Source organism: Salvelinus sp. IW2-2015, linkage group LG17 (genome assembly GCF_002910315.2).
Source record: "Salvelinus sp. IW2-2015 linkage group LG17, ASM291031v2, whole genome shotgun sequence".
NCBI classification, from domain to species: Eukaryota; Metazoa; Chordata; class Actinopteri; order Salmoniformes; family Salmonidae; genus Salvelinus; species Salvelinus sp. IW2-2015.
This window is the reverse complement of record NC_036857.1, coordinates 40,477,104-40,504,679: the sequence shown is the minus strand read 5'-3', so window position 1 is coordinate 40,504,679 and position 27,576 is coordinate 40,477,104. Positions and strand designations below refer to the sequence as shown.

Genomic DNA, 27,576 nt, shown 5'->3' with positions numbered 1-27,576 from the left:
TCTTTTTTCCCCCTGCCCATTTAATAATGGGCCATTCTAAATCCAATACATTTGACAAGATTACGTTGAGAGTAGTCCGATGGGTGAGAATATGATCACTTGAAGAGAGAACCGCGTGTGCAGCCTGAGTCACGGGGAACCTTTTTTTTTGCTACTTTTTCAAATGGCCCATTAGTCTCATCGTGCAGCCCATATGTTTTGATTTCTACGACATAATAAGGTTTGCATAATTCATAACTGAATTAGCCAAGTAACTCAATCTAGCATATAGAACCTGTTTAAAATTATCTCTTTTCCGCTCAACATTTGCACTTCATATGCACACGCTCCGGACTGGGAAAAATACATGTTCTATTTTATACCGCTAAGTTCAATTATATTATTCCAACTATAAAAGCATATAGAATAAAATAATGGCAGTTTATACCGTTTTAAAAGCATTACAATACGTTCACATATTTCACAACACGCTGTGTGGCCTAAGGCCCCTACTCCACCACTACCACTTCTACAGTACTGAATCCATGTGTATGTATAGTGTGTGTGTGTATATGCATGTGTCTGTGCCTTTGTTTGTTGCTTCACAGTCCCCGCTGTTCCATAGGGTGTTTTTTTATTTGTTTTTAAAATAACTTTTACTGCTTGCGTCAGTGACTTGTGGAATAGAGTTCCATGTAGTCATGGATCTATGTAGTACTGTGTTGACATCCCCAGGAAGTAAATTAGTAAATACACCAATAAGAAACAGTTCTAAACCTTTCTGCCAATAACTAGTTTTCGGGGTTCCCCTCCCCACTCAGACCACTCTCTCTGACCAATTTCTTGCTTGAGAAATTGCTATTTTTCTAAGCTTTTTTTTTTCATCCTTTTTGACCATTTTAATAGAAACAAAATCACAGTAAGGTACTTAATGGTTACCCAGAAATGATTTGATATTGAGATKAAAATGGCTGCATTAGACCTTTTTAAGTTAAGATTGTATTGGTACTTGTCTGTACAGACACAACAATAGACATACAAACACTAAACAAATCCCTCCCTCTCCGTGCATCCTCCAGGACCCCCAGAGAGCATGCGCGAGCACGTGGTGGCGGCCAGCAAGTCCATGAAGATGGGCGACTGGCGCACCTGCCACTCGTTCATCATCAACGAGAAGATGAACAGCAAGGTGTGGGATCTGTTCCCCGAGACACAGTGTGTACGAGAGATGCTCGTCCGGTGAGTTTTTCGAAAATTGACAATAAATAAGGTCTGCATCAACACCCCTCTTGTTCGATCAGTAGTCAGTATCAACCAATCTCGGCCTGGAATGGTTTAATAAAATGAATTCAATCAAGATCGTCAAATGGCTAATAAAACACTACCTTTCAGTAGCTTTCTTTAGAAAAATGAAGTTGGTTATTTCTCTATTACTATAATTTGTTATTTCATGACTGAACTAACGTTTCYGCAACACAGTGCATCCTTCAGAGGTAGCATTCCTGTAACGTTTCCTGATGGTTTGTGGTTGCAGGAAGATCCAGGAGGAGTCTCTGAGGACGTACCTGTTCACCTACAGCAGCGTTTATGACTCCATCAGGTAATAACTTTTAAGGCTGTTAGAGGTGGTTTCACAGTTACAGATTACACCTTGTCTTGGACTAAAAAGCACATCTAGTGGAGATTCTTAACTACTGTAGCCTGGTCCCCGACTGTTTGTGTTGTATAGCCAACACCAATGACCATGGAGATTACTATAGACTTGTTTCGAAAATAGCCAGCCTTCCAAAATCCCATCTTGTTCACTTGTCAGGCGATCTTCACATTTAGGTTTTTGCCAAATTCGGCATTCACATTTGATTGGCTTTAAGTAGAAATCACGTTTCCTTTCAGGAAAGGAATTTTGTTGTCTTTGGTTTTGTCCGTGTCTCTGTTTTAGTAGCCTGTGTGACATTCGTTTGTATCTAATGCGTGCTAGTTTGTTGCAAGTCGGACATCTTTTTTGGGAACTCCACCCAATGCGAAATGTACCGTATTTTCATTTGAAGGTTGCGTCATTAGATTTGGGGTTGAGTCCCCAGAAATTCTGGCGAAAAAAAATTGTCCCTGCTGGAAAAAGGTTGAATACCACTGGTTTAGCCTATTTGAACTTGACTGGCACAGAGCAGTAAAGAACAGAAAGCAGGAGAGGAATGTGGGCTGGATGGAGCAGAGAYTTCCACCAAAACAGTGCAAAATGTCCAGTCAGAAAATACTTTCACTCTGTGTTTGTCTTGTCTGTCGGACGCAATGACACTAGCCTATAGCCTAAACATAATTTTTTATAATGGACACTCCATCTTGTCTATAATTWTTWTTTTTTACCCGTAGCCAATATTCCCTTCTCCCTCCATTCGATAGGCAATGAATATGGCTGAAGGCTACCCTTCATAATTTTATGCATGGCTTTCTCCCYATCAAACAATGAAATGTAACTGAGTTCTATTTCACAGTTATGTGAATAACCTAAAAACTTAAAGTAACCAGAGGACTAATAATGAGAGAGAACAAACAATATACAATATAGGCTATTTTATTTTACCTTTATTTAACTAGGCAAGTCAGTTAAGAACAAATTCTTATTTTCAATGACGGCCTAGGAACAGTGGGTTAACTGCCTTGTTCAGGGGCAGAACGACAGATTTTTACCTCGTCAGCTCGGGGATTCGATCTAGCAACCTTTACTAGTCCAACGCTTTAACCACTAGGCCACCTGCCGTTCTCATTATTAGTCCTCTGGTTACCTTAAGTTTTTAAAAGTTATTTTTAGGTTATTCACATAACTTTGAAATAGAACTGTTACATTTTATTGTTTGATCGGGAGAACGCCACGCATAAAACGATGAAGGGTAATTTAATCAAGTTTACGCTTATTAAGAAATAAATGATTAATGCTCCRGGGAAAATCCCTCCATGCGAGGTTAAAAACCAAATGGCCAATAGCCTATCCTCTTACTAGGCCTATCATAAAAGGTTTAAGACAACTTAGTTATGAACAGATAAGCTACTGTTCCCAAATAATCTAGCCTGCACAGGTGTTGTGGCTTTGAAAAAGAACAAGAGAGAAAATCTCTTAATCACAGCCCTATGAGAGAGAAGTAAAGCAATTATACAATTCTGAAAATGGTAGACTGCTTCTATGCAGACAGTGATTTAGGTCTATAATCTAGCTCACTACGGTAAAACAGCCCGTTCCTCATCAGACAGTCACTGCTCCGTGTGCGCGCCCCACACACACGCCTGTTCTGCCCCTCCACCWGAAAGGAATATCAGAGAAGATTTTTTCCATTGCCTGCACGTAGCCTCTGCCCAGGCTTTCAACATTCTTTCCTCATGATTTGTCTCGCTGCGTTCGATTTCGTGCTATAGTCCAGCAGTCGTTTTTAGATGAGTTTTTGTACAACACATTTTTAATTTGAGGGGGGGCAGCAACGGGGTCGATTTTAGCATTGTGCATCACAATGTTTTATGGGTACATGATCACAATAGGACAATGGTTGACATCACCGTCTAACAAACTCCTTCGCGGAGGAGTCTTGCTTAGGTTACTTCCCCAGGCTTTCAAACGAATGTGAGAAGCCTGGGTTTCCAAGGCGACCATTGGTTATACAGCACAAAATGGTCTGGGACCAGGCTACATCTACTGTGCCGCCTCATATATAATTGTCTTACCTGGTTAAAGAATGCATAAATACAATTTAGACATTTCTTCTCCCCCCCCTCTTTGTGTGTCAGTATGGAGACGCTGAATGAGATGTTTGAGCTGGAGCTGCCCACAGTGCACAGCATCATCAGCAAGATGATCATCAACGAGGAGCTCATGGTAAAACCCACGGCGTCGGTGATCTCAAAGGGCTGTGCGTTGTCGTGTGTAGATCGTACAGCCCCATAGATTTAATTAAGCTAGATGATATGATGTATGAATATGAAGGTGTAATATGTACATGTCTGTGTCTGAATGGCTTTCTCCTGTGTGTCTGACCATGGGTCATGTGTAGATCATACAGCCCCATAGATTTAATTAAGCTAGATTGTATGAAGGTGTAATATGTTCATGTCTGTGTCTGAATGGCTTTCTCCTGTGTGTCTGACCATGGGTCATGTGTAGATCGTACAGCCCCATAGATTTAATTAAGCTAGATTGTATGAAGGTGTAATATGTTCATGTCTGTGTCTGAATGGCTTTCTCCTGTGTATCTGTCTGTCCGTGTGTGTCATGTCTCCCCTCACACAGGCGTCCCTGGACCAGCCCACCCAGACTGTGGTGATGCACCGCACAGAGCCCACCTCCCTGCAGAACATGGCCCTGCAGCTGGCCGAGAAGCTGGGCGGCCTGGTGGAGAACAATGAGCGCATCTTTGACCTCAAGCAGGGCGTGTATGGTGGCTACTTCAACAGAGGTTAGTGGGGCTGCCCCATAGAATGCATGCAGACCTGCCAACCTGCACGCATTTTGCCTATCATACACACATTTTGAGGCCAAAGTACACTGGAATGAAAAACTACCTCAACTAGAAGCCTATTTTTGCATATTTTATCACGTTGTTTTTGACTCGACCATCTGAAGTTGATCAGAGGACTTGGCCAATCAGAGGACTTGGGCATCTCTAGCTCTCCAACCCGCCCCAATAGTCATAGTAGTTTTCTCTCAAGCTGGATGGCAGCACTCCACTTTGTCTGTTGATACCGCTGATGTGTGAGGGGGTGGGGGGGTAGGAAAAATGGAGAACCAACTGTTTGCCAAATACATGTTCCAAAATTGTATGTGTTAGTCAAGTACATATCCACTATTTCGTAGTTGGCTCCTTAGCTTGGCAGTTAGTTGACTAAGCCAGAACACTTTCTTGCCCACACGTGCTTTGAACCCGGTAATGGGCGTGGGCGCGTCGACGAGCAAGGAAACGTGCCCGTGTGGCGGAAGTTCAGTGGGCGTCGCTGCGTGGATGGAAACAGACAGGGCTGTTCAGCAAGTTACGTCAGGCCTAATAATCTATGCTAATGAATCAGTTGTTGCTCTGTCCTCTTGATATAGCCGTATGTCACCCAGTAGGCTGCTAATAACGGGATAATAGCCTAGTCAGTTCACCAACGACGACAAGGCATGTTGAATGAATGGTAGGCTAGTAGTCAGACCAAACTTGACATTGTCAGGGATGGAGATCTGAAAAAAGCTACTATAGGTCTAGTTGTTTCATATTACAATGAGCCTACAGTAAGCATCCAGCAAATGCATTTTTCAGAGTTTTGTCCCCAAACAAAATTAAGACGGTTTACGACTATCCACATATTTAATAAGAATGATCGTTACCCCTAAATTGTACCTAAAATAATTGAGACGAGCTCAATTTCATTTAGGATCAAACAGGACTTCTGTGTTGGCGTCATGTTTTTATATAATTTTGGACTGTTTCAGGAAATGGCAGTTACAGGTTTTTCAAAAATGCTAAATGCTCCAACTTCGGACCTCCCCTCTACCCAACCTTAGGCCTACATCAGCACAGCCTTGTCACAAAATCCTAGGGAGAGCCCTGATTTTGTTAATTTGGACGCATGGAGTAGACTGATATGCCTTACACCTACATAGTCCCAACGATCACAAATACTAGCAAACTGATTATGTATCAGTATTTTGTTTAAATATGCCCAGTTAAGTGAGATGAAAATTGCCACTATGCCACTTACTGAATCCTCTTGGTGCCTTGGGACACGACACATAAGGCACCTCATACCACAAGTAACACCGACTGTAAGTGATTTGTTGGGCCCTGTATGTGTGTGTCTCTCACAGATCAGAAAGGTGGCTACCAGCAGAAGCAGGGTGGTTACAACAGAGGTAAGTGTTTCTTCGTACCACTGACCACAATATTATCCTTAGCCAACCTGCATGTTTCTTACTGTAGATGCATCGCAGGAAGCCGCTGTCCTGAATGTTTTAAGTTATCCCCCCCCCGAAATTGAAAGTTAATTATGATGCATGATTTATTGAATGTGTTAAGATGTTTGAGTGTATTGCCTATTTCACAGTACTGGGCCCGGCCAAGCTGTATTGCGATGGCCTGGATACACATCCACTATAAATCCTGGAAGCGTGCTGGAGAGAATGTGAAAATAAAATGTTAAGCTAGCACAATACAAGTATGGCTGGCACGATAGTGTGAAAAAGATATTGGTGCGCCTGGAGGCAATAGACATATTTTATTTCTCACACGATACATATGTACGGCGCATTCGGAAAGTATTCAGACCCCTTCCCCTTTCCCACATTTTGTTACATTACAGCCTTATTCTAAAATGGCTTCAATATTTTTTRCCCCTCGTCAATCTACACACTACCCCATAATGAGCAAGCGAAAAACATGGGAAATTCAATAGATTGGACATGATCCAGGCTGTATCACATCCAGCCGTGATTGGGAGTCCCATAGGGCGGTGCACAATTGGACCGGCGTCGTCCYGGTTTGGCCGGGGTAGGCCGTCATTGTAAATTAGAATTTGTTCTTAATTGACCTGCCTAGTTAAATATAGGTTCAATAAACAACGATAAAAATATGGAAAGGCACACACCTGTCTAAGGTCCCATGGTTGAGGTCGAAGGAATTGTCCATAGAGCTCCAAGACAGGATTGTGTCAAGTCACAGATCTGGAGAAGGGTACTAAAACATTTCTGCAGCATTGAAGAACACAGTGGCCTCCATCATTCGTAAATGGAAGACGTTTGGAACCACCAAGACTCTTCCTAGAGCCGGCTGCCCGGCCAAACTGAGCAATCAGGGGAGAAGGGCCTTGGTCAGGGAGGTGACCAAGAACCCGATGGTCACTGATAGAGCTCCAGAGTTCCTCTGTGGAGATGGGAGAACCTTCCAGAAGGACAACCATCTCTGCAGAACTCAACCAATTGGGCATTTTATGGTACAGTGGCCAGACGGAAGCCACTCCTCTGTAAAAGGCARATGACAGCCCGCTTGGAGTTCGCCAAAAGGCACCTAAAGACTCTCAGACCATTAGAAACGAGATTCTCTGGTCTGATGAAACCAAGATTGAACTCTTTGGCCTTAATGCCAAGCATCCCGTCTAGAGGAAACCTAGCCCCATCCCTACGGTGAAGCATGGTGGTGGAAGCATCATGCTGTGGGGATGTTTTTCAGCGGGAGCGACTGGGAGATCCTTGATGGAAACCTGCTCCAGGGCCTCAGACTGTGGCGAAGCACACAGCCAAGAAAACGCAGGAGTGGCTTCGGGACAAGTCTATGTCCTTGAGTGGACTGAGCCTGGACCTGAACCCGATCGACCATCTCTGAAGAGACCCGAAAATAGCTTAGCAGCAACACTCCCCATCGTACCTGAAAGAGCTTGAGAAGATCTGCAGAGAAGAATGGGAGAAACTCCCAAAATACAGGTGTGCCAAGCTTGTAGCGTTATACCCAAGAAGACTCGAGGTTGTAATCACTGCCAAAGATGCTTCATCAAAGTACTGAGTAAAGGGTCTGAATACTATGATATTGTGTAGATTTTTATTTATTTAACCATTTTAAAATAAGGCTGTAATGTAACAATCTGGGAAAAGTCAAGGGGTCTGAATACTTTGACGGCACTTTATATTTTGTATGATTTTTAAAAAATGTGTTTGTCTACTCCCACGCTCATTGCATGCCACAGCTGTGTTTTCTAAACTGTTTTCACTGTACGGTTTCAGACCAGAGAGGCAGTTACCAACAGAAGCAAGGCGGTTACAACCGAGGTGTTTGAAATAACTGATTGAAATGCATGATTGTCGGAATATTATGAGAGCGACTGTATTTGTCATATTTCAGTGTTTATGTGAGTGAGAAACAAATAGTATATGTATGTAGTCAAATGTTTTTTTTATCCCCTTTGTGTGTGTGTATGCCCAAGACGTGTCACAGCTGTGTGTCTAAACTGTTGTGTGTTTTCAGATGGTCAGAGAGGTGGCTACCAACAGAAGCAGGGAGGTTACAACAGAGGTGCTTGTGACCCAATTTATACCTCCTCTATTTTCTAATGGAAGTCTTTTTTTGGGGGGGGGGGGTGTCCTGCTATTTTTAAAGTCACTATCAGTGAGCAGCTGTCCCCTCTGTCTATGAATGATAAGACATCTGGATTTGACCCCAGGTGGCGGCAACAACTATCTTTTTCACGTCTACKTTTTAAAGTGTAKTAATTCCATGTAATGTATACCATCACAGTAATATGCGTTGGTTGTCTTTAGGCAGTTCTTCAGAAACATTGGGATACTATAAGTTAGAATTTCTAAGAACAAGAACATGTATTTTTTACTGTACTGTGTACATACTGTGTCATTGTTTTTTTGTGTTTAATACATTTCAGCTTTGGATTGCTCTAGCTAAAACTATGAAACCGAAAGAACATGTATTTGAACCAAATAACGGCTTCTTGCTATGATGAGATTATATTATATTTTTTACCTAAGCCCGCATGCAATGTCTAGTGACAAACACCTAAAGAACACAAATGTATAGACATTATAACTAGTTATAGAAGTGCATAAGTAAGTGGTGAATTATATTGGCCACATTGAATTGTGGATTTGCTCGTGCTTACAGTTTCTGGTTGGTTTCAGATGGCGGTGGTTACCAACAGAGGGGCGGTTACAACCGAGGTGCTTATGAACCATTTTATACCACCTTTATTTTCTCTTATCAATTTTTCTTCTGTTTATTCTAAAAGCCACCTTCAGTAAGCTGCTCTCCCCTTTTTCTCCRGTTCCGCAATGTCCGAGCCTTGGGCACTATTAACAGTAGTCTAGAACCAATGGGATTTCATGCCTATAGAATAAAAATGTAAAAATCTACTTTTTTAAGTACTAACTCCATTTAATATATACCATTGTAATATATATATATATATGTTTGGGTATGTTTAGGTAGGTCTAAAGAAACCGGTATTTCAAACCTATTAACTTTATTTTTCTTTTGGGAAAAAATAATTTTCTTTGTGGATCGCTTGAGCTAAAACTCTGAAACAGAATGAACATGTATTTGAATCCAGTAAAAAAGTACCTTTTAAACCTGCATGGAAATAAAAACAACTAACCACTGCATAAGCACCAATGCAAAAAAAGTCAATTGTAGGTTATACTGGACATGCCTCGCTGATGTTTACCATTTCTGGTTGGTTTCAGATGGAGGCAGTTACCAACAGAGGGGTGGTTACAACCGAGGTGCTTATGAGTTTATGCCACCTTTATCCTATAAATATCCGAATTTTACTTTAGTTTGTTTGTTAAAGCCACAGTCTGTGACCTGCAGTCCCCTCTCATCCTCCCTCCATGCCTGAGCCTTTTGGCTACTCTATCCCCCCCCCCACACGCGCACACACCATTCTCTCTCGCAGTCTTTCACTTCTGTTCTTCGCACAACTTGTTAGTATTAGCCCACGTATATTGTGATATGTCTAGTCAGCTRATTTTGTCTGGACATTGTAGTGTCACTGTTCTGTTCACATTTTCCTAATTTAATCTCTGAATCGCTTTTTTTTGTCTCCATCTCTGGTCTACTCCACAGACGGAAACAGAGGAGGTGGTGGTGGCTACCAGGGCCAGAACAGGGGAGGCTACCAGGGCGGCGGGGGCTACCAGGGCGGCGGGGGTTACCAGGGCGGCGGGGGTTACCAGGGCGGCGGGGGCTACCAGGGGGGCGGGGGCTACCAGGGAGGCTACAGGGGGGGCTACAAAGGTGGCTACCAGAACCAGGATAGGAGAGACTACTGAGCCAAAGGAACCTGGTGTAACAGAGCCAGCCAGTCTTCATTCCAAACATCATCTTGGGTTACATCACTTGACATTGCTCCTCTACTACACTATTCTCCAATTGTACCACATTAATCAGCTTTCCCTGCTTGAAAACTGTCAGCTTCCGTATCTATGAATACTTTGTAGTGTAAACTCTCTATTGACTACTCTTTTTGTCGAGTGTGAATGATTTTTCGACTAATTGAGTTTTTAATAATTGTGTATTGACAAGATTACTGCATTTGCATTGTGACAGGTTTTCTTTTGGCAGTGTAGTCGGGGCAGATGTGTCAAGTGACGTTTTTTCCAGTGGTAACCTGCGAAATAAACATTTATTGAATGAATACATGCTTTGACTGATTCTTTATGAKCATTGTTACATCAAAAACATTGTCTAGAAATGGTAACGACTACAGCATCTAGTGTATGTACACACATTTTCAGTGATTGCTGCTTGATCTGCTTTAATCTTTTCTGCACACATTAATTGGAGTGGGCCTAGGGATTTCTGGGATAATGGTGCTGTTGGTCATGACYAGCCTTTCAAAGCACTTCATGGCTACAGACGTGAGTGCTACGGGTCGGTCGTCATTTACGCACCACAGGGACTATTGTGGTCTGCTTGAAACATGTTGGTATTACAGATTCAGACAAGGAGAGGTTGAAAATGTCAGTGAAGACTTYCCAGTTGGTCAGCGCATGCTCGGAGAATACGTCCTGGTAATCCGTCTGGCCCTGCGGCCTTATGAATGTTGACTTGTTTTAAAGGTCTTACATCGCCTATTGAGAGTGATCAGTRGCCCGGAACAGCTGATGCTCTCATGCGTGTTTCAGTGTTACTTGCCTTGAAGTCTTTTACCTCCAACTCCTCTAAACAACTATCTGTTTAACACCTGTCCCTTTCTCTCTGCCATTTCTGGGTCATTCTAACATCTGTGGTTTTCCCAGCATCCTCTATGATCTGTTGGTCGAGTCAAGTTCCTTCCCGACTACTGTAGTCGGGCATCAAATTGCTATGTCATATGAAGTGGTAGCTGATAAGTTAAACACCTACCCAAGCATTGTGAGTTCCAGCAGGGGTCTGCGATGTTGACAGGCAGGAACGCCACCTTTATTTTGGGTGGTTTCCATTCTCTTGGTCTGGGAAAAGGGGAGAACAGAGGAGAAGTTGGGGTCTGGGGAAAAAGAAGACGGAGTTTATTTCCKATTTTTCCTGAAACTCGAGTTGGTCCAAAATGAGCAGAGAGGAGAAAATACCAGGCTTATACAATATGAATAAAACAAAGTATTGCCACAAGTGGTATAGCTACACAAATGGTCTATGAAATTTTGAATGATTTCCTGTTTTTAAGTTAATCGAGGTCAATGATTTTTATATTGGTTGTTGTCGAGTCAATTATACCTTGTCAATTTTATCAATGGGTGTACAATATAATTAATTTAAGTACAAAAATTGCTGTAGCAATCACAGATTGCAACTTTTAGCAACATTTTTGGTTAATAACTGGAGTAACAATGCACTTTGTGAAAAGCATTTATCTTCATAGAAAACCAGTGAGTAGAAAAAAATGTGGGTTGATTTTTGGATGTCAATTTCATTGGGGTTACTCATCAGCAGAGGAAACTAGTGCCGTTTTGTTTTAATGAATTAAAAGCTCTGAAATATTTCACTCGTCTGTCAGATGGAACTACTACAACCATTGATTTGTAAGGTATTGCCGATGATACTTTGGATCCAACGTGAGCTTGAGACTACTATTGCCATTGATTTGTAAGGTTTTGCCAATGACTTTGAGCTTGACAATTACATTTTGGATCCAACMTGGACTTGACACCAATTATTTGTGCTCTCCGAGGTGAACCTGATGTTTACTCAAGTTAGCCACTCATTAACTAGCTAGTTACCCAATAAATGGTACAACACGTCTGTGTCCACCCCCATAGAACCTCCCTCTAGATGAAATTTGTCAATCGACTGGTGACAGACCGTGTACTCTGGACATACGGTAAGGTTTCCTTTGCTTTTTCTGTCTTGGTCTTTATTAGCGATGGGCACCTATATATATCTTTTATATTGATTTGCATTTTATATAACAAAAAAACAAATTTTATAGTATATAGACATTCACATATCAAATTTCACTTGTTTAAATCAACTGTGTCAGTGCAACTAAGATAATACCTCAGACAAATGTAATTCTTACAATTTGTTTGAGTACTACTGTTATACAAAATATGCAGTGAGTGACATGCCTAAAAGATCAAATGTTTTTTGTCAATTTAGTATATTTTCATCCAAATATAAGTTTCAAATCATAACATTGCCGAATGACCCCTTTMGTTACGTTAAAGTGTTACAACTGTCCCATATAACATTACTATTAACCCTGCTATTGCGGTTAGTTGTAATATCGGATTAAGACAGAATTGACACTTTTTCGGATTAAGACAGAATTGTAAAAATTCCACATTTAGCACAGGTGTCTAAACTATATTAATAATTAGCAGGCAAATAAATGTAAGTTACCTTTGTGAAATGTAGAACTCTACATCAAACAGTTTTAGAATAAATACAATTTTAATAAACAACTCCAAAATGTGTTACAACTGTCCCCGGTCTCCCCTACAGAAACAGTGCAGGAATGTAGGTTACACTGTTAACAATTTTTTTTAAACAGTTTCACCTTCATCTGTACATGGTGTCGTGTTGTTTACTCCACAACGATAAAATTGTATTTTTGCAGTTCAACACTCACTACTATGTACAGTATATGGACATCAGGTTTTATCTTAGCTAGACAATACTCGCCTGATGTTCAAGTGCAATCTTACTGCTCTGAATCAGCAAAATAATGCAACAAAAACCACAAACATGTCATACATTGAGTAATACTTCTTAGTAAGTCAGCATCACTTAAATAGAGTTCATGGGAATTTACAGCAGAGGGCTGGAGGGGAGCACGGTATAAGCAGGGAGAGAATGGAGGCACACAGAGTAGGGGAAAGTGGGGTAAGTTGATCCAAAGGGTTAGTTGAGCCACCCCTTGTTTCTAGGAAACCATACACAAAATGAATCATGAAACCAAATATTTAGGAAGAGGTCATCATTTCATGGAGTCTGCGAAGGAAGAAACCACATGGAAAAAGTGGTAAGCAACCTAGGTCCAAAAAACAGATTTCACAAAGTCCAACTCATTTGTTATAGGTTTCATGATGTTTGTATCTAAACGAAAGTAGAAGATTATTTTATACATCATTTGGGGTCTCTATAAGCTACAATATGACGCCTTAAAACAGGGGTGTCAAACTAATTCCATGGAGGGCCTAGTGTCTGAGGGGAGTTCCTGCAGACACTCCATGGAATGAGGTGMACATGTGTGCCCTAAACCTAGCATGAAAGTGCATATTTGCAGCTATGTGGGCTATATAGTCAAAATGTTTGCTTTGATTACATTGTCAGTTTTATGCATAATATGCATAGTATTTTTTCAATGTGTCATGCATATGAATTCAAAACTGCATTTTTGTTAAAGAGCAGACATCATCATGCCCCATGTATACAAATGTAAATCAAGCAGAGGTCAAGCCCCGCTTGAGGTTCTTGACAGAGCAGCCAAGGAAGTGAGAGAAGGTAAGAAATTCATTTGAGCAGAAGCAAGGGTTGAAAAAATAGACTGACACTGAAGAGGTACAATTGACAAAAAATGTAAAGAACAAGTACCTGTGTGAAAGAGAGGCTATGATAGAGTAGCAGAGGCATACTGGTCTTATCTGATGACATGGAGTCTGAGCRTGCTAAACATATCACYAATTTCGCAGACCAGTTTCATGGTCTTAGTAGCCTCAAATGCAGAGAACTTGCCTACGAATTGGCACATCYAAACAACATCCKTGTCCCAGACAATTGGTCAAGAAATGGAAGGGTAAGTATTATTGAACAGAGGAATCTACAAGTAACTGACAAAATAATGGCAACGCTTGAGTAAATGAGGGTTCTGGCGGCTGTTATGGTATGGGGTGGATTTTCCTGTCATCGTTTAGGTCCACTCAACCCCTTAGAGGGCAAGGTAAACGGCAGTAAATACACAGCCATTCTGAGTGATCACATTCAACCTATGGTGAATCATGTCTATCCTGATGGGAGTGGACTCCTCCAGGATGACAAGGCCCCCATGCACAGGGCATGAGTGGTCACTGAATGGTTTGATGAGCATGAAAACCATGTAAACCATATGCAATGGCCGTCTCAGTCTCCAGATCTCAACCCAATTGAACATTTATGCAAGATTCTAGAGCAGTGCGAGCTGCCGTTTTACGATCTAACCAATTGTGCTATTGTGTGTTTTTTTTGGGGCGTTATTTGTAACTTATTTGTACATCATGTTTCTGTCACTGTGTCTTATGACTGAAAAGATCTTCTAGATGTCAGGACAGCGATTACTCACCCCGTACTGGAGGAATACTTTTTCTTCAACGAGTCAGACGGGAAGGATTTACTTCAGATGCCCGACAAGGCCCTCCTCCCCGTCATTCGCAGGAGAAAGAGACGAAGATTGGGGTGCCTTATAAGGATCCGACGACGAGTGGGTAATCTGCCGATGGTGATTGTTCCTATTAGCCAAAGTACAATCATTGGATAATAAAATAGAAGAGCTACCAGCATGTATATCCTACCAACGGGACATTAAAAACTGTAATATCTTATCTTATGAGTCGTGGCTGAACGACGACATGAATAACATACAGATGGTGGGTTTTAAGCCCTTTCGGCAGGATAGAACGGCGGCCTCTGGTAAGATAAGGGTTGGTGGTCTATGTATTTTGTAAACAACAGCTGGTGCACAATATCTAAGGAAGTCTCAAGGTTTTGCTCACCTAAGGTAGAGTATATCATGAAAAGCTGTAGACCACAATATCTACCTAGAGAGTTTTCATCTGTATTTTTCGTAGCTGTCTGCATACCTCCACATACCGATGCTGGCACTAAGACTGCACTCAATGAGCGGTATTCCGCCATAAGCAAACAGAAAAACGCTCATCCAGAGGCAGCGCTCGGGGACTTTAATGCAGGGAAACTTAAATTATTTTTACCTCATTTCTACCAGCATGTTAAATGTGCAACCAGAGTGGAAAAAAACTCTAGACCACCTTTACTCCACACACAGAGACTCGTACAAAGCTCTCCCTCGCCCCCCATTTGGCAAATCTGACCATAATTCTATCCTCCTGATTCCTGCTGTGAGTGGACCAAGTATTTTTTGTCTGTTGCTGTAAAGCGGAAAGCTGGATTAAACGAGTCGGGAGCAGAACATAGAACAAAGTTCTCTATGGAGGTATCTTTTCTTCTCCCACAACCAAGGATGATCTCAAAAGGATAACACACATCATCTTTAAAGGAATAAGGAAAACAAGGTAACTTTTAACTATAACATACATCAGGAGTGTGTCACCGTCTTAACTATACGTTTGTGGAGAGTTCATTTCTGGTGGTGGAGAGAATCAGTGTTTGCCATTCCCAAGAGGTAGTCCGTTCCTTTCGTCTCTCATCTGTCAAGTAAGTCCTCCGTTTGGAGAATCAACACGTCATTTTTCCACGAGCTCCCCCTACTACTGGTTCTCCCGTATCTTATGTAGGAGGAAGAGAATAGGTGATTAGTGCCGCCAGGTGTGATTAACTGCATCTGATCCCCTGTACTCACATGCTGGCCTGGGCTACAATCAGTGGGCACAGCCTGCTCCCTGGTGGTCCTTCCACACTGTTTACAAATAAAAACTGAAGCAGSATGCACCAGTGACTRGGTAAATAAGAAAGTGGTCAGACGAAGCAAATGCTAAGTTACAGGACTGTTTTGCTAGCACAGACTGGATTATGTTCCGTGATTCTTCCTATGGCATTGAGGAGTACACCACATCAGTCACTGGCTTCATCAGTAAGTGCATCGATGACGTCATCCCCACAGTGACCGTACGTACATACCCCAGCCAGAAGCCATGGATTACAGGCAACATCCGCACTGAGCTAAAGGGTAGAGCTGCCGCTTTCAAGGAGCGGGACTTTAACCCAGAAGCTTATAAGAAATCCTGCTAGGCCCACCGACAAGCCATCAAARAGACAAAGCATCAATACAGGACTAAGATGGATTCGTACTACACCAGCTCCGATGCTCGTCGGATATGGCAGGACTTGCAAACTATTACAGACTACAAAGGGAAGCCACAGCCGCGAGCTGCCCAGTGACACAAGCCTACCAGATGAGCTAAATTACTTCTATGCTCGCTTCGAGGCAAGTAACACTGAAAAATGCATGAGCGCATCAGCTGTTCCGGACGACTGTGTGATCACGCTCTCCGCAGCCGATGTGAGTAAGACCTTTAAACAGGTCAACATTCACAAGGCRGCAAGGCCAGACGGATRTCCAGGATGTGTACTCCGAGCATGCTCTGACGAACTGGCAAGTGTCTTCACTGACATTTTCAACTTGTCCCTGACGGAGTCTGTAATACCAACATGTTTCAAGCAGACCACCATAGTCCCTGTGCCCAAGAACACTAAGGTAACCTGCCTAAATGATTACCAACCCTTTGCCCTCACGTCTGTAGCCATGAAGTGCTTGGAAAGACAGGTCATGGCTCACATCAACCACATTATCCCAGAAACCCTAGGCCCACTCCAATTTGCAAACTGCTCTAACAGATCCACAGATGATGCAATCTCTATTGCACTCAACACTGCCCTTTTCCACCTGGACAAAAGGAGCACCTATGTGAGAATGCTATTCATTGACTACAGCTCAGCGTTCAACACCGTAGTGCCCTCAATGCTCATCACTAAGCTAAGGACACTGGGACTAAACACCTCCTTCTGCAACTGGATCCTGGACTTCCAGACGGGATGCCCCCAGGTGGTAAGGGTAGGTAACAACACATCCGCCTCMCTGATCCTCAACACGGGGCCCCTCAGGGGTGCGTGCTCAGTCCCCTCCTGTACTCCCTGTTCAGTCCCCTCCTGTACTCCCTGCTCAGTCCCCTCCTGTACTCCCTGTTCAGTCCCCTCCTGTACTCCCTGTTCAGTCCCCTCCTGTACTCCCTGTTCAGTCCCCTCCTGTACTCCTTGCTTAGTCCTCTCCTGTACTCCCTGTTCAGTCCCCTCCTGTACTCCCTGTTCAGTCCCTGTTCACCCATGACTGCACGGCCAGGTACGACTCCAACACATCATTAAGTTTGCTGATGACACAACAGTAGTAGGCCTGATCACCAACAACGATGTGACAGCCTACAGGGAGAAGGTCAGAGACCTGGCCGTGTGGTGCGAGGACAACAACCTCTCCCTCAACGTGATCAAGACAAAGGAGATGATTGTGGACTACAGGAAAAGGAGGACCGAGCACGCCCCCATTCTCATCGACGAGGCTGTAGTGGAGCAGGTTGAGAGCATCAAGTTCCTTGGTGTCCACATCACCAACAAACTAACATGGTCCAAACACAATAAGACAGTCGTGAAGAGGGCACGACAAAGACTATTCCCCCTCAGGAGACTGAAAAGATCTTCAAAAGGTTCTACAGCTGCACCATCGAGAYCATCCTGACTGSTTGCATCACTGCCTGGTATGGCAACTGCTCGGCCTCCGACCGCAAGGTGCTYRAGAGGGTAGTGCGATGGCCCAGTACATCACTGGGGCCAAGCTTCCTGCCATCCAGGACCTCTATACCAGGCTGTGTCAGAGGAAGGCCCTAAAAATMATCAAAGACTCCAGCCAGCCTAGTCATAGACTGTTCTCTCTGCTTCCGCAAGGCAAGTGGTCCTGGAGCGCCAAGTCTAGGTCCAAGAGGCTTCTGCTTTTACTCCCAAGCCATAAGACTCCTGAACAGCTAATCAAAGGGCTWCCCAGAACCCTCTTTTACGCTGCTGCTACTCTCTGTTTATTATCTATGCATAGTCACTTTAACTCTACCTACATGTACATATTACCTCAATTACCTCGACTAACCGGTGCCCCCGCACATTGACTCTGTASCGGTACCCCCTGTATATAGCCTCGCTATTGTTGTTTRACTGCTGCTGTTGAATTAATTGTTACTTTTATTTATTTTTTAATTCATAACATGTATTWTTTCTTAACCAACAATGCTTTAAGAAGTTTTAGGGGCCAGTAAGTAAGCATTTCCCAGTAAGGTTGTATTCTGTGCATGTGACAAATACAATTTGATTTGATTTGACAGTGTTTTCCACCACAATCAACAAAACACCAAATGATGGAATTTCTCTCTGAAGAATGGTGCCGCATCCCTCCAATAGTGTTCCAGACATTTGTAGAATCTATGCCAAGGCACATTGAAGCTGCTCTGGTGGCTCATGGTGGTCCAAAGACACTTTATGTTGGTGTTTCCATTATTTTTGTTACCTGTATATCTCAATGTAGACATACATTTAAGATATACAATATACCACACCCCATTCCGTTAATTAAACTTTTACCTACTAGCACCAACACCCACTTACCCCAAGGCAGCTCAACTTACCCTGTCCGCATACTCAACTTACCCTATATCCGGGGTAAGTTYTGCCAAGAGATCACTTTTTTTGGACAAGCTATGTTTTCAAACCTGCCATGTTTATTCACCTAACCTGCCACGTTAATTATCCTAACCTGCTATGTAAACAAACCATCTGTGGTGACAAATATTTTCTGTATCACCAGACTGGACTTCATTACTGCTTTTTACATAAAACTATTCATTATGCCTTGCTCATATCGATATCAAACATTATCGATATTGGTGCCCACCACTAATCTCTATCAGAGCAATTCATATTTGTGGCTTAGTTTACTCTCATTTGGGGAAAGTAACAGTTAACTTAATAGGCATGGATTTATAATAATGTACAATTGTCAAAGTTTTAATTTAAGTGGAAAGTAAATGTAATGCGTGTATGGAGGGATATCATTATCAGCCTCTATTGGATAAAAATTGTGAATTGCTGAACTGTATTGATGGTCAATGTTTACTTGTACTGTATTTCTCTTTCTCTGTATGTGTTTAKATTTTCTCTACCCCTCATTCCTCTCTTTCAGCAGGTTCTCAGCTGAGGGTATCTTCCCTTGTTTATGTATGTGTGACCCTGTCAGACTGCTGAACAAGRGGTCAAGGCAAAGTGAGTCTACACAACTAAGCAAGCAAGGAAAGTAAACACACCACAGACACACGCACACACACACACACATATTAACAGGCACATTATTCACATACACACATACAAATACACACATCTACACAGACGTCGGGTCCATCCAGACGCCCTCCATCAGCGATGATGACGTCTCCACTGCTTCGCCCATCATTGCATCACTTCCTGTCGCTGAGGCTGTTGGGTACTGCGGGTACCGCGGCCCCAAGGACAGGGGAGCGGTTGGCAGTGGCACCGTCACAGGGGTTTGCAGCGGACGCCCTCCACGCTGCGTTGACCTTTGAGGACCCCAGCGCCTTCAGGGTAAAGAGCTTTGGGGAGCTTCTCCGAGCATTAGGGGTGTTCCAACTCTGCTCTGTCCCAGTGCTGGTCAACAACTGTGGGAAGGTGAGATACTGGGAGGGAGGGAGGGAGTGAGAAGGGAAGAGATATACACTACATGAGCAGTATGAACCAGGGAAGGGGTGAGAGAGCGAGGAATTGAGGGCAATGAGTGAGTGGTGAATGAGTGAGTGTCACTTCTTTTGACATGCGCTCACAGGGCTGTCACTACTTTTGACACCGGCTCATAGGGCTCTGGTCAAAMGTTGTGCATTATATAMMGAATAGAGTGCCATTTGGAACTCAATCAGTGAGTGAGTGAGTGCAGACAGTCAAATGCTTACACTGTTGCACTRGCTGTGTCTGTCAATGTATAAAAGTCAAGTATGTTTGCCCGTCTCGGTTTCCCCTCCCTGTCAATCAGAGCCCACTCTTTCTCTGCCTCTCATACTCCTTATTTATTTTTATATCCCCCTCTCTTTACCTCTAGCCAAAACGATCTCTTTATTTGTACCTGACTCACTCACTCGCTCTCCCCTTTCCTATAATTTTGACTCACTCATTCTCCCCTTCTTTCTTTCTTTCTTTTTTTCTTTCTGTCTCTTCCTCCCACTCTCAGCTCATGTCTGTAGCGCGGACTCTGCTCGGGAAAAGGGGGTTTGCCCTGCTCKTGCGGCCCTCTGTATATGCTCAGTTTGTGGCCGGGGAGAGTGAGGGCGAGATCACCCATTCCATGGAGAAGATGAGCACCCTGGGACTCCGCCCCATGCTGGCTGTGCCCATTGAAGAGGACCTGGGAGAGAGCACTGGGTTAGACAACATATTTCTATGTTAAACCCCTTTCCACACTAGCGTGCTAAACTGTACTGCACTTCTGGGCTTGGATAGTTTAACTATAGTGGATCAAATCAAATTGTATTAGTCACAAGCGCAGAATACAACAGGTGAAATGCTTACTTACAATCCCCTAACCAACAATGCAGTTAAAAAAATATGAATAAGAAATAAAATTTACAAGTAGATAAAGAGCAGCAGTAAAATAACAATAGCGAGACTATATGCAGGGGGTATCGGTACAGAGTCAATGTGCGCGGTCACCGGTTAGTCGAGGTAATTGTAGGTAGAGTTAGTAAAGTGACTATGCATAGATAATAACATTTGATTAGCTGTTCAGGAGTCTTATGGCTTGGGGGTAGAAGCTGTTTAGAAGCCTCTTGGACCTAGACGTGGCGCTCCGGTACCGCTTGCCGTGCGGAAGCAGAGAGAACAGTCTATGACTAGGGTGGCGGCAGGAAGCTTGATGTACTGGGCCGTAAGCACTACCCTCTGTAGTGCCTTGCGGTCAGAGGTTGAGCAGTTGCCGTACCAGGCAGTGATGCAACCAGTCAGGATGCTCTCGATGGTGCAGCTGTAGAATCGTTTGAGGATCTGAGGACCCATGCCAAATCTTTTCAGTCTCCTGAGGGGGAATAGGTTTTGTCGTGCCCTCTTCACAATTATCTTGGTGTGCTAGGACCATGTTAGTTTGTTGGTGATGTGGACAACAAGGAACTTGAAGCTCTCAACCTGCTCCACTACAGCCCCGTTGATGAGAATGGAGGCATGCTCGGTCCTTCATTTTCTGTAGACCACAATCATCTCCTTTGTCTTGATCACGTTGAGGGAGAGGTTGTTGTCCTGGCACCACACGGCCAAGTCTATGACCTCCTCCCTGTAGGCTGTCTCATCATTGTCGGTGATCAGGCCTACCACAGTTGTGTCATCAAACTTAATGATGGTGTTGGAGTCGTGCCTGGCCATGCAGTCATGAGTGAACAGGGAGTACAGCAGGGGACTGAGCACGCACCCCTTAGGGGTGTTGAGGATCAGTGTGTTTCGGATGTGTTGTTACCTACCCTTACCACCTTGGGGCAGCCCGTCAGGAAGTCCAAGATCCAGTTACAGAGGGAGGGGTTTAGTCCCAGGGTCCTTAGCTTATTGATGAGCTTTGAGGGCACTATGGTGTTGAACGCTGAGCTGTAGTCAATGAATAGCATTCTCATATAGGTGTTCCTTTTGTCCAGGTGAGAAAGGGCAGTGTAGAGTGCAATAGAGAGGGAATCATCTGTGGATCTGTTAGGGCGGTATGCAAATTGGAGTGGGTCTATGGTTTCTAGGATAATGGTGTTGATGTGAGCCATGACCTGCCTTTCAAAGCACTTCATGGTTACAGACGTGAGTGCTATGGGTCGGTAGTCATTTAAGCAGGTTACCTTAGTGTTCTTGGGCACAGGGACTATGGTGGTCTGCTTAAAACATGTTGGTATTACAGACTCGGACAGGGAGAGGTTGAAAATGTGAGTGAAGACAGTTGCCAGTTCGTCAGCGCATGCTCACAGTATACGTCCTGGTAATCCGTCTGGCCCTGCGGCCTTGTGAATGTTGACCTGTCTAAAGGTCTTACTCACTTCAGCTGCGGAAGAGCGTGATCACACAGTCGTCCGGAACAGCTGGTGCTTTCATACATGTTTCAGTGTTATTTGCCTCGAAGTGAGCATAGAAGTTATTTAGCTCATCTGGTAGACTCGTGTCACTGGGCAGCTCGCGGCTGTGCTTCCCTTTGTAGTCTGTAATAGTTTGCAAGCCCTGCCACATCTGACGAGCGTCGGAGCCGGTGTAGTACGAATCCATCTTAGTCATGTATTGATGCTTTGCCTGTTAAATGGTACGGCGGAGGGCATAGCGGGATTACTTATAAACTTCCGGGGTAGGGTCCCGCTCCTTGAAAGCGGCAGCTCTTGCCTTTAGCTCAGTGCAGATGTTGTCTGTAATCCATGGCTTCTGGGTGGGGTATGTAAGTACGGTCACTGTGGGGACGACGTCCTCGATGCACTTATTGATGAAGCCAATGACTGATGTGGTGTACTCCTCAATGCCATAGGAAGAATCCCGGAACATATTCCAGTCTGTGCTAGCAAAACAGTCCTGTAGTTTAGCATCTTCTTCATCTGACCACTTTTTTATTGACTGAGTCACTGATGCTTCCTGCTTGAATTTTTTCTTATAAGCAGGAATCAGGAGGATAGAATTATGATCAGATTTGCCAAATGGAGGGTGGAGGAGAGCTTTGAACGCGTCTCTGTGTGTGGAGTAAAGTTGGCGGAATAACAGCTCATTGAGTGCGGTCTTAGTGCCAGCATCGGTCTGTGGTGGTATGTAGACAGCTACGAAAAATACAGATGAAAACTCTCTAGGTATACAGTGTGGTCTACAGCTTATCATGAGATTTATTTAAAAAATATATATTTAACCTTTATTTAACTAGGCAAGTCAGTTATTTACAACGACGGCCTAGGAACAGATGCTCTACCTCAGGTGAGCAAAACCTCGAGATTTCCTTAGATATTGTGCATCAGCTGTTGTTTACATTGTCTTACCAGAGGCCGCTGTTCTATCTTGCCGATACAGCGTATAACCAGCCAGCTGTATGTTGATAATGTCGTCGTTCAGCCACGACTCCGTGAAGCATGAGATATTAAAGTTGATAATGTCCCGTTGGTAGTTTAATCTTCCTTGTCGGTCGTCGATTTTATTTTCCAATGATTGCACGTTAGCTAGAAGAATGGAAGGTTTATTCGATCGCCTACGAATTCTCAGAAGGCAGCCTGACCTTCGTCCTCTTTTTCTCCGTTGTCTCTTCACGCAAATGACAGGGATTTGGGCCTGTTCCCGGGAAAGTAGTATGTCGTTCACGTTGGGCTCGTCGGAAAAAAGCTTCTGCCAGTTCGTGGTAAGTTATCTCTGGTCTGGACATCAGAAGTTATTTTTGGTCATAAGAGATGGTAGCAGCAACATTATGTACAAAATAAGTTAAAGATATGTAACCAGGCTCAGTTCAGTTTTGCTCAGTGGTGTGAAAAAGGTTTTACGCTGACAATGCTCGGCTACCATACGTAGTGCAATTACATGGGTTTCATGCAGCACTTTACATAAATTGATGATAAAGATCTATTTCACTTTTTTCAATGTTTGTTTTCATTCAGAAATATTGAAGGGCCTCCCGAGTAGCGCAGCYGTCTAAGGCACTGCATCGCAGTGTTTGAGGCATCACTACAGACCTGGGTTTGATCCCGGGCTGTGTCGCAGCCGGCCACGACCGGGAGACCCATGAGGTGGCGCACAATTGGCATCGTCCGTATTAGGGGAGGGTTTGGCTGGCCAGGATGTCCTTGTCCCATCGCGCTCTAGCGACTCCTTGTGGCAGGCTGGACGCATGCACGCTGACACGGTCGCCAGTTGTACAGTGTTTCCTCCAACACATTCGTGCGGTTGGCTTCCGGATTAAGCGAGCAGTGTGTCAAGAAGCAGTGCGGCTTGGGAGGGTCATGTTTCGGAGGACGCATGGCTCTCGACCTTCACCTCTCCCGAGTCCGTACGGGAGTTGCAGCATTGAGACAAGACTGTAACTACCAATTGGATATAATGAAATTGGGGAGAAAAGGGGCAAAACAAAATTATAATAATAATAAAACCATATGGAATAACTTTCAGTCTGAATGCATGTGGTCAAATATCAATTGTCAACAGGGAGCGACGGTACAACGACAACCTGGCGTCCATGTTGGAATGTGTCGACATGTCCCATAACAATGCATGGAGCAAAGATCCCATGATGCAGCTGAAGATCACTGCCTTGCTCAGTCCAGAGCTGTGTTGTAAGTGTATGACCTACTTGACTAAAACCCTTTTACTCTGCGAGGAGCATAGTTCATGTAAGTGATTACCTTTCTATTGAACAAACTTTCTCCATTGTGTGTAATCATGGTATTAATTAGACCTTTGAAAATTATTTTAATTGTACTGTCCTGCAGGGTTGCGGCCAATTCCATTTCAATAGAGTGAATTCAGGAGGTAACGTAAAATTCCAATTCCACATTTTAATCATCGAAAATCCTTGAGGAGAATTGGATTTCACTTTGCATCCTGAATTGAATGAATTTAAATGGAATATACCCCATATACCCCAACCCTGCTGTCTTCCTGTCCTTATGAAATATATATTATAAGCAATAAACCACTACATTCCTGTGTATCCTGAGTGCCAGTCTGTTTGTGCTGTCATACCAACTTCTTGTGACTCATTGTCATGACACACAATGTTTACCTTGACAAGGACTGAAATTGTAAGCGCACAAACAGGTCTGGGACCAGTCTAGCTCTTGTGTATAACTAGCTCTCTATTATTTATTAACAATATTTTCCAATAAAGGGCCGGTTACGTGGACACTGATCTWGGATCAGGTCCTCCCTGTCCATAATAATATAATTCAATATGATCTYAGAGGCAAAAACCGATCCTGAATCACCAATCCGACTCTGAGGCACTTGATAAATGCGGGRCCAGATCTCTGTTGACACATTTCCCTTTGTACTTAGGTGAAGCTAACAACCCTGCTCTCAGAACAACAGTATGACCTAGACCTCCTAGTCAGAGCCATGGACGGAGAGGTGGGTGAGCCATTTTGTGGGATGTTCAGATGCCTCTCTATTTATAAGTCTAGAGCAGTGGTTCCCAAACTTCTCATAGTCCCGTACCCCTTCAAACATTCGACCTCCAGCTGCGTACCCCCTCTAGCACCAGGGTCAGCGCACTCTCAAATGTTGTTTTTTTGCCATCATTGTAAGCCTGCCACACACACACTATGCAATACATTTATTAAACATAAGAATGTGTGAGTTTTTGTCACAACCCGGCTCGTGGGAAGTGACAAAGAGCTCTTTTAGGACCAGGGCACAAATAATAATATAATAATAATCAACAATTTTGCTCTTTATTTAACCATCTTACATATAAAACCTAATTTGGTGAATAACTCACCACAGGTTAATGAGAAGGGTGTGTTTGAAAGGATGCACATAACTKTGCAATGTTGGGTTGTATTGGAGAGAGTCTCAGTCTTCAATCATTTTCCTCACACAGTCTTGTGCCTGTATTTAGTTTTCATGCTAGTGAGGGCCGAGAATCCTCTCTCACATAGGTACAGTGGCTTGCGAAAGTATTCACCCCCCTTGGCATTTTTCCTATTTTGGAAATTCCTAAATAGGAATTCCTAAAATGCATTTTGGGGGGGGTTGTATCATTTGATTTACACAACATGCCAACCACTTTGAAGAAGCAAAATATTTTTTCTTGTGAAACAAACAAGAAATAAGACAAAAAAACTGAAAACTTTAGCTTTTATAACTATTCACCCCCCTAAGGTCAATACTTTGTAGAGCCACCTTTTGCAGCAATTACAGCTGGAAGTCTCTRGGGGTATGTCTCTATKAGCTTGGCKCATCTAGCCACTGGGATTTTTGCCCYTTCTTCAAGGCAAAACTGCTCCAGCTCCTTCAAGTTGGATGGGTTCCGCTGGTGTACAGCAATCTTTAAGTAATACCACAGATTCTCAAGGTAGGATACTCTGAGCCGCAGCCCAATCCAGAAATCTGGGAGTGGCTTCTGATTAGATTTCACGAACGTTGTTTTGCAATTTCGATTAAGCTCGTCTGTTCAGTGGACTGGAGCAGGCAATGAAAATGATACGAATCCAGTGTTGTTTCATCCGTTTCGGAAAAGTACACTGCGTAATTGCGCACCCCAACATCACTCAGGTGCTTCGCTATATACATTGACCATTGTCCGTAAGCTTTGAGTTCATTTGCACACAAAAAATCATACGAAGATGGAAAGACCTGTGTGTTGTCCTTGTTAATGCAATAGAAAAGAGCTCCAACTTCTTAATCATAGCTCAATTTTTTCCGCACATTGAATATAGTCCCTGTAATCCTAGATTCAGATCATTCAGGTGAGAAAAAAAACATCACCCCAGATAGGCCAGTCGTGTTAAAAACTCATATCATGCAAGCGGTCAGGACAAGTGAAAATTATGGTTCAAGCTAAAAAAACTTTAAGCTTGACTTCTCAATTTTAAAAAAATTTTTCAATGCTTGCTCCTTGATAAACAGCGACTTTTGTTATGTGTAAAAGCGTTACATCGTCACTGCCCAAAAATAATTGCATAGTGCAGAAAAATGCATGAGAGTTAATGAGGCCTTGCCTTAACAAATTAACCATTTTCACTTGTAGTGTTCCAAAAAACGTCTTCAAAGCTGTCACATTCCCCTTGGGTAAGCAGCCTTAATCGGTCGATGCTGGCAGCTGTAACCCAACGTGGCGTTCAGAGCAACTGCTTGCATGCGAGTTACCACTCCACTATGTCTCCCTGTCATGGCTTTTGCTCCATCAGTACAGATACCAACACATCATGACCACCAAAGTCCATTTGATGTCACAAAACTGTCCAGTACTTTAAAAATATCCTCTCCTGTTGTCCTGGTTTCCAGTGGTTTGCAGAAGAGGATGTCTTCCTTAATTGACCCCCCATAAACGTAACGGATATATACCAGGAGCTGTGCCAGGCCCGCCACGTCTGTTGACTCATCCAGCTGTAATGCATGAATTCACTGGCTTGTATGCGAAGCAGTAATTGTTTCATAACATCTCCAGCCATGTCACTGATGCGTCGTGAAACTGTGTTGTTTGATGAAGACATTGTCTGTATAGTTTTTTGMGCCTTTTCCCCAGCATCAAAAGTCKTCTTAATTCTCACTCCAAACACTCCTGTGGCTTATTGACCTAGCCACTCGGGTAGCTTACCATATAAGACACTTCTAGCCCCTTCTTATTAATGGTATCTGTTGCTTTTATACATGTGTTACTACTCAAAAGTCGTCTTAATTCTCACTCCAAACCTTCCTGTGGATTATTTTTCAAATTTGTTTCTAAATGTCTGCGCAAGAGTGAAGTTTTCATTGAGTTGTGGGATAGTACTTTTGCAAATGTAACACACTGTGGCTGAGGAAAGGTACTACTCCCAAGTGAACCCCAAAGTTCTCATCATATTTGTGCCTCTTCGATGGTCCAACGTCCCTGTCTGTTATTCTGTGTTTTCCCGGGTAAGGGGGCAGTAGCTCTTTGGCTGCATCAGATTCATAACTGTCAGTGTCCATGCTAGRTGGGCTAACARCAAATGTAGAATTACTGATGCTAGCATTGAATGTGCTCGTGGAAGCAGAACAACTTGTGTCGTCGACAGGTGCAGGTGTAGTACTGCTGGTAGTAGCAGTACTACCAGTAGAGCTGGTATGTGTCTCTATGAACGCAGGCCTTACTAAATGGACTGTTTGAAAATGTGAAAAAAAGTAGATTTTTAAATGTATTTTTATTATGTGTATCACATTTTTATTTGGCGTACCCCCG

General features: G+C 43.3%; 2 protein-coding genes across 5 annotated transcripts in view; both read left to right on the top strand.

Moving 5' to 3' along the window:
- Positions 1-10,131, top strand: part of eif3c (eukaryotic translation initiation factor 3, subunit C) — a 45,946-nt gene extending 35,815 nt beyond the window's left edge. For 2 of the 4 annotated variants that reach the window (XM_024004996.2, XM_024004995.2), the window contains exons 18-27: positions 1,059-1,218; positions 1,514-1,579; positions 3,754-3,841; positions 4,253-4,418; positions 5,807-5,851; positions 7,712-7,756; positions 7,953-8,000; positions 8,618-8,656; positions 9,179-9,217; positions 9,561-10,131. In XM_024004996.2, coding sequence (XP_023860764.1) covers positions 1,059-1,218; positions 1,514-1,579; positions 3,754-3,841; positions 4,253-4,418; positions 5,807-5,851; positions 7,712-7,756; positions 7,953-8,000; positions 8,618-8,656; positions 9,179-9,217; positions 9,561-9,766 — 902 coding nt within the window. In that variant the 3' untranslated portion in view covers positions 9,767-10,131. The remainder of the gene's footprint in view (positions 1-1,058; positions 1,219-1,513; positions 1,580-3,753; positions 3,842-4,252; positions 4,419-5,806; positions 5,852-7,711; positions 7,757-7,952; positions 8,001-8,617; positions 8,657-9,178; positions 9,218-9,560) is intronic. The other 2 variants (XM_024004998.2, XM_024004997.2) reach the window with 1 other exon arrangement.
- Positions 10,132-11,728: 1,597 nt separating this feature from the next.
- Positions 11,729-27,576, top strand: part of prodh2 (proline dehydrogenase 2) — a 26,935-nt gene continuing 11,087 nt past the window's right edge. The window contains 5 exon segments of the mRNA XM_070448146.1: positions 11,729-11,793; positions 18,862-19,361; positions 19,915-20,105; positions 23,862-23,988; positions 24,711-24,782. Coding sequence (XP_070304247.1) covers positions 19,098-19,361; positions 19,915-20,105; positions 23,862-23,988; positions 24,711-24,782 — 654 coding nt within the window. The 5' untranslated portion in view covers positions 11,729-11,793; positions 18,862-19,097.